Source organism: Artemia franciscana, chromosome 1 (genome assembly GCF_032884065.1).
Source record: "Artemia franciscana chromosome 1, ASM3288406v1, whole genome shotgun sequence".
NCBI lineage: Eukaryota > Metazoa > Arthropoda > Branchiopoda > Anostraca > Artemiidae > Artemia > Artemia franciscana.
The window spans coordinates 12329993-12338077 of record NC_088863.1 but is presented as its reverse complement, the minus strand read 5'-3'; the positions used below and the strand labels follow the sequence as shown (position 1 = coordinate 12338077).

At 33.5% G+C, this 8085-nt stretch overlaps 1 protein-coding gene across 1 annotated transcript in view; it reads left to right on the top strand.

Annotated features, from left to right (window-relative positions):
- Positions 1-2095, top strand: part of LOC136025746 (uncharacterized) — a 46667-nt gene extending 44572 nt beyond the window's left edge. Inside the window, exon 7 of the mRNA XM_065701733.1 lies at positions 2026-2095. Within this exon, the coding sequence (XP_065557805.1) occupies positions 2026-2034 (9 nt within the window). The 3' untranslated portion in view covers positions 2035-2095. The remainder of the gene's footprint in view (positions 1-2025) is intronic.
- The last annotated feature ends 5990 nt before the right edge of the window (positions 2096-8085 follow it).

The following is an 8085-nucleotide window of genomic DNA, read 5'->3' as shown; positions in this document are numbered from 1 at the left end:
CTAAAAGCCTTCTCAGCCAAGCTGGAAATTTTTTTCTTTTAAATTAGATTTTAACAGTCGAATTTCACTTTCCCAGCACAATAGAGACAAAAAAAATAATCAAATAATAATTAATTATTAATTAGTTTGCAATTTGGTTTATAATAATTAATATATTTAATTGACTGTTTATATGATGTATATTCATTTAATTACTTTTAAAATCATGATTGGTTAATTATTGGTTGAATAATTAATTTAATTTAATAAATAAAATAACAAAATAAAATTGATAAATTAAAAATTGCAATAATTTTATATTAGTACGAAACCCAACAAGAGGCATGATAAATTGACAAAGAGATACTAAAAGATGACAGCAACATTCAAATACTAAACACATAAAAACAAATCTAATCGTCAAATATCTCTGTCATAGTCTGATGAATTTCCCCAGCTTTAGAAAATTTCCCTAAGTTTCATCCTATTACTTTTATGGATTTTTTTTCTTAATTCTTTCAAAATTATATATTTTCGTACCAAGAACACTAACAACGAAATCTAATTCTTTAAATTGGCTAAGTGGAAACTAACACTGGGAAGGGGGATGTCTTAAAAATGTGGGTGAACCCAGGAACTCAATTTTTAATGCAGAAGATATTCGATATAGGTATGCAGTTTTAATACATAGCGCGTGCCACGTTTAAAAATGAAAAACGTGTGTTACAAATCAGCAAAAAATGGGCGAAAAAATTTATCGTCATGGAGTTTTAGAAAGTGTTGCTTTCCGGAATGATTTAGCAAAAGACAACACTACCACTAATTCACACTAAAATTTGTTAAAAAAGCAGTGATTGAATGGAAAAAATTAGGCAAGAATATAACTCTAACACCTTCTTACCAAATAAGAATTGAATAGAGATGTAAATATTATTGAACAGTTCAAAATCTAAGCTATCCAATATTATGTCTATTGTTAAAAAGACAAAATTGAACACTTTAAACTGCAGAAACACTTAAAAATTAGCTAGGATACAGGGACATATTCTTAGGAACCCCAATTAGGCCATCCTATTTGTTTTTGTTATCCGCTTAGTTTACAATTGACATATCAATGGGTTTTTTCTTTTCTTTTGATTCGAAAGATATCATCTTTCTCACTTAACTTTGACATATTCCCGCTAGTCCATATTTTAATTATAAATAATTTGTTGAAATACTTGACTATATGATGCAGATATTATTATTATTATTATTATCATATTTATTACCCAAAAACATACAAAAGTATGAACAGTGGAGTACAGAGAAAAAATTAATAAACAAGCAAAACAAAAATTACACGTAACCCAACAATAGCAAGCACAACAAAGGTAATATAACAAAGAAAAACAGTATAATAAAACAGACTTACGGTTCAGTATTAAATTGGGCGGTACAGTCGTTCGGTTCCGATTTTGTGTAAACAGGAGAAGTTTCCGCTTGTTTCTTTGTACGATTCAGCGTGGCAGCAAGGAGAAACGGATCACAATGAAAATATTTTAATAGTTGTATAACAACCAAAGAAAATCATAGAAAATCTCGGTTTTCATCTATGAATAGATCTAGTATGGACTGAGTGGGAGGGGAATGTTATCATTTTGATGCCCTTGGTACTTTAAAAAAATTTAAAAGACTTTCCCCAATGCTCCCAAAGACTGTTAACGTTGTCTTTTTATCAGCGCATAAAAAAGGTAGTTTTGCTTTATTTATTAGGGATAATTCCATCCTAATCATCATCTAAATCAGCTCCAACTCCTCCTTCACAAAACGTCGGAATATACTTAACAATTTCTCATTATATCCTCTTTGAGATGAATAAGATAACTCTAATAAGGGTTGCAATCTTCAAATTGTTAAAATCCATGTTTTCTTTAAACATTAACTGTGATGGATCTTTGCTAATAGCTCTCCAAGATTCTAAATCAGCAGATATACTACTTAATTTAAAAACCCTTCTTAACATCCTAATAAAGTCTAGTCTATGGACCCCAAACCACTACCCAGCTGAAATAGTTGTGCATAACATCCCTCCAGAAATTCCTATTCAGGTGCTAAAGGAAGGGTTCTCTGACAGAACTCGTAACCCGATCCCAGTTGCAGATGTCACCCAACTGGGCAAACCAGATGCTAATGACGAAAAGTCAAGCAAGTCTTAATTATTCACACTCAGAGAGAAAATCAATATCTCAGGCCAGATATTCCTCTTTGGACAAATGCAACCTCACAACCCCTACAAGCCAAAACCAATCCAGTGCCATAAATGGCTAAAACTAGGACACACAACAAAAAAATGCAGTGAAACCGATAAACTTGCAGTAAATGTAAAAGTTCCCATCCCAAAGGAATGACAAGTTGTAAAAATGATCAGCCTACATGTATAAACCGCAAAGGCCTCCACGATTCTTCCAATAAAACACTATGCCCTGCATATAAAAAACGAGCACTGACACTCCAAATAGCAACTGAGAAAGCTATACCTTACCCATTTGCAGCTCTGGAAGCAAACGCCATCCAACCACACCAAACTACACCCTTTATGAAACCACCCAATACTTTCACTCACAGAACACCTAACCTACCCAAAGCAACAAGCACCCCCCTCAAGACTCCTTCCTCAAAACATCCCAGCTCGCATTCCTATCGGAGAGAATTCTCAAGGCTGAGCCAACTAGCCTCTACATCCAATGATGAAAGGTCTGGCCACCTCTTTCAAGCAGAAATGAATCAGAAGTATTACCAGGAATTAATCCCCTAATTAATGACAAGCCGGTTGAAAATCCAAATAAGCTAACACCTAATACATGCCTCTTTATACTAAACTCTAATGCAACGCAGTCTATGAAGCTACCCCAGCCACAGAAAGCAAGAATTGGCAAACATCTACCTACCCAATCACTTGCTTATTCAAGCAAAAAAGGATCTTGCTTTACTATTAGCAAAGCTAAACTTTAACACTTTTTTAGCAGTCATATGAAAACTAAAGCAACAAATCAGCACATCTGATACTTCAATGGAATGCAAGATCACTTTCAGAAAATAAGTTAAACGAACTAATTCCTTTAATCAATAATAATTCTATTGATATTGCTTGGCTTCAGGAAACCCATTTGACCAAAAACCAACAAATTAAGTTTCCATAATATACTATCACTAGAAATGATAGGTCATCAGAGAGAAAATGAGGCGGTGTAGCTTTAATAATAAATAATAATTTCAAATTTTGCGGCATTAACTTTCTAGGATTTTTAAATGATGTTGATACAATTGGAATCAATGTTTGGCTGAATAATATCAAAACTTACATAATAAGCTTTTATAACCATAACGGCCATAACAAAGTACAGATGCCAGAATTTCTTCAGCTATATAAGTAATTCTAATATACTAAAAACATAATTATTTGTGGAGATTTTAATGCCCACAACCTTTTGTGGGGGGGATAAGCCAGCAAATAAAGCTGGTAAGTTTATTGAAACTTTGATATCAAATAATATTGAATTAGGAGTTGCTACCCCTCCAAATCTAAATACATATTTTAACCCCAAAAGTGGCAAATTGTCCACAATTGACCTACAAATTGTGTCAATAAATATTTTGAAAATAATTTATATAAAGAAAATTGATAAACTTTGCACGGACCACTTAGCCATAGTTTCTTCATTAAATAAACCAGCTAAAATTCTCCCACATACCCCCAAATATATTAACACAAAAGCAAATTGGACTATGTTCAAAAATAAGCTTACTGATGAAATTATAAGTCTCGCCCAGGAATCATATATTTCACTTGTAGCAGCTGACACACATGCTGAATTTTTGGCATTCAAACTAACAAATACAGCTAATCATGCCATCCCCAAGACATCACCTAGGAAAATAATCCGCAAACACACTCCTAAAGCAAATAGCGACGAAAACCACACTGCCTTTCCATCACAAACATCAAAAACAAGAGGAGCAATAGGGAATTGTCTTTGTAAGACAGTGGAAATCTAATTTGAGTGAATATTATGGCCCTATGTCCAAGGGTCGTCCTCAGTAAAACATAAATATAAAGAAGAAGAAAAACTTACGCCAACATACGACCAATAAAACTGAAAATTTTTCAAAACAGTCCCAGCATCCTTACTTCAGCGAAGCTCAACCAGGACTGATAAATAAAGTGAGATGAAACAAGGTAATTCATTGAAATGAAAGAAGAATAATTAAAAACGTTTTTTTTGTTCTAATCTCGCTTTTTTGGCAGTTAATTTCAAAGGTCTATTTGTGACTGGTTCTGTGTTAATATCTACTGGTTTTTTTAATATTTTGTAAGATTGTTTTTAATTAAATTTGTCTATAGAACATTAGTGAACTTTCCCCCAAATCCAAATAGCGTCTTCATCGCTATTTGTGTCTCGCTCCTATGCATATAGCAGGTAGTTCGAGAAGCAATTAAAAACAGATTTAAGATTAATAATAATATTTCCTTAAATAGGATTAAATAGAATTAGTGTAGGTTCAGCCTCCTCACCCAAAAACTACAATAACTAACGGTCTTCCACTGGGTGCAGTCCTGAGCTGCCTTCTCTTCTCCCTATTTCTCTGGGACATGAACCACCCGCGCACCAATTTACAATATGCTGATGATCTGGCATTATGGGCAACTGGCAACACCTTTGAGATTGCTCATTCAAAGTTGTAACAGTCACTTTTCCAATTTGAAATTTTTTCGAAATTCTGATTTAGCCATTGCACCCACCAAGTCAAAAATCATCCAAATCCGCCATAAGCAAAATAATGTAAATTCAAGACTAACTCTAAATGGAATAATTATTCCAGAGGACAATCAAATTAATTATCTATGTCTCATACTTGACCAAAAACTTAATTTCAACCTTCACATCGTAAACACAATAAAAAGAAAATGCTATCGAAAAATAAGAATAATAAAAATGCTACTATACCCACCTTGGGGTTGTTATGAGAAAAATTTACTCCAATTTTATAAATGACATGTAAGACCCCATATTGATTATGGGCTCATTGTTTATGATGCTTGTGCAAAGACCCTGATGCAAAAAATTGAAACAACACAAAATGTTGTAATCCGTCTTGTATTTGGTCTTAGGAAACCAACAAATACTAAGTTTCTGCTTACTGAGAGTGGATTATCAACAATAAATGAAAGAAGAAGATTTCTTTTGATAAATTATCTGACAAAAATTGAAGCCAATAGGCATTCCAAATGAATATGCCAACACTCAGGAGAATTTCCCAGTACCAGTAAAGCCTATTGCACCTATACCCCCCCCCCCATGGGGTTGGTCAATCCCCATAATAAACACTTATTTCTCAAAGTGGATTAAAGAACTTACCCCCCCCCCCCCATTGCTTTCATCCAGAAAAAATTGGCTGAACTTAAAATAACTACATGTAAAAACCATTTCCAAATTTTTGTTGATGGATCCAAAATGAATGAGAAGATGGCAAATGAAGTTTTTCTCCCACTCCTTAATATTGCAATGAATGAAAGAATGTATGATAATGTGTCTATAATGTCTGCTGATTTATATGCCATAATCATTACATTAGATCACCTAATGAATAACCAACCTTTGATTGCTAATTTACAAAATATTATAGTTTATTCTGACTCTTTGTCAAGCCTAGAGCTGTTGTCTTCAGCTTCTCAGTATAAGATGGATATAGACCAGTGTTGTGCCAAGTACTTCTTTTTTTTACTTAAGTACAAGTACCAAGTACTCAGCGAAATTTTTACTTAAGTACAAGTATTAAGTACTTCTCTAAAAATCTACTTAAGTAATAAGTACTTTTGAAAAAGTACTTCAGTACTTAAGTACTCAAGTATTTCGAATTTACTTCAATATTCAGTATTTTACTCAAGTACTAATGTTTTACTTACAGTAAATAACACACAGAACACTTCTTTAATATCCATTTCCTTTCCAAGTAGACAAGATAAGCAAGATTCTGCCGAGAAATCGACCGCTTTTCAGAAAAAAACGATAGTTTTCATGAAAAAAATTAATTGGTTTCGTGAAAAATCGAATTTTACTTCAGTTAAGATATAAAAAGAAAAGAATTTACAAGGTTCATTCATTACAGCTTCATCATAACTTAACTTAATTTCTTAGTTACTCCTTTCAACAGCAGAAGCTTTTCAAACATACCATCTCCGAGCATGTTTCTTTTTGGAGTAAAAATTCCACCACCTACCGAAACAATTCGTTCTACAGATGCAGACAAAGGAATGACACAGTTGTACTTCCTGAAAACTTTCATCACCCTTCGGTACACTTTGAGCACATATAGTTCCTTTCGCCTCTCATTCAAATATGATAAAACCTCCACCTTCACAGAATTGGTTTTACGTCCACGGTTGCCAGAATTATCATGAGTTGTTTCTTTATCATTAAGATCAAAGTATTCATCTCCAGAGACTAAGTTTTCCAAGTCTTTGGTTAACCAAACACTTGGAAAAATATAGGTTCTATCACTATCTTAGATTTTTGACTATCTACCCTGGTTCTACTGCCCTAGCAATGACTCATGGACGGATAATAGATAGGCACATCTATTAACAAATGAACTAACAACATTTTTATACAATCCTAATGAGGGAGAGGGGGATTAATGCCAGGTTTGCTTCTCATTCTAGTGACAACATAGTTCGACTATGTGTCTTGGCCTTTTCTACAATTAGCCATGACTTAATGCCCACAACTATTCTGTTTTAATTCAAAAACCAACAACAGTGAGGAGAATGAGAGGCAAACAATCATCTAAAATCAGAATGAGGCCATTCTGCATTGAGTGTCAGGCAAGGCAATTGATTCGATTTATAAACTTATGCTTTTGTACTAATAAAAAAGTTAATTTAATGTTAGTTGAACAGTAAGTTGACTGAAATTGCAAGGGGAATAAGCGTACAAACCTTATATGAGGGGATCACTATAGATACTGCACCACCCTTCTGAATTTTCCCTTTATCACAAAAAACTTTCCGTTCAATATATATGGTAGTTCCACCATGATAGCGTCCTTTTTTGAAATTTTGCACCTGGGTGGGAGCCGCTGTTCTCAAAGACTAAAATCCACTCATCCACCAACATATAGGCAGTTCAATTCGTCGCATCAGCCCTGCATTATGCTGGTATAATTTTTCTGTACCAAGAAGAAAGTACTTCAGTACTTAAATACCCTAAGTACTTCAATTTTTTACTTAAGTATAAGTATTAAGTACTTTAGGAATTTTCTACTTAAGTAGAGTACAAGCACTCAGAATTTTTACGTAAGTAATTACTTAAGTACTTTTACTTAAGTATTTCCCAACACTGATATAGACACATTTCGTTGTCTTAGCATTATTGATATTCTTGCTTCAAGAGGCATAAGAACTTACCTTCAGTATGTTCCAAGCCACTCAGATATAACTGGTAACCATCAGGCAGATGAAATTGCAAAAAAATGCTTTAAATATTGACCAGCCAAATGAGAGATCAATCCCCATTAGAGACATATACCGTTGGAGATTATCAGAGGTGTTGATAAATAAAAATAATCTAATTTTATCCCCTTTCCCTAATAAGCACCTTTCTAAAATTTATCATAGAATTTGATCTGGCTCAAATGGGCTAAATTTATAGGTATTTTCATATCAGTTCCCTAATTCAAGTGGCTCAGTTCCCTCTTTGCAGGTATTGTAATTTTAAAACTAAAATAATTGACCATTGCCTATTTGAATGTAATATGTTGACGTCTGCACAGTATATCCTGCAATATGAACTATTCAAGTGCTGCAAATACTACAAAATCTCACTATCAGCTAAGAGTCTATCTGACTATACCTGTACACAGAGCTCAGAACTCAATGTTTATTCTCTTATATTTCAACGACTAGATTCAAAAGATTTACTGAAAGAAATATGTTCAGATTTAAGATAAATAAGAAGCAACCAATTCGAATATTCTTGACAGAAAAGCCCTCGTTTACTGAAACAGAATAAGAAGATATATTAATCAGAAGAAGGTGTTTAAGCTAGTCTGCAACCATCGATTTTC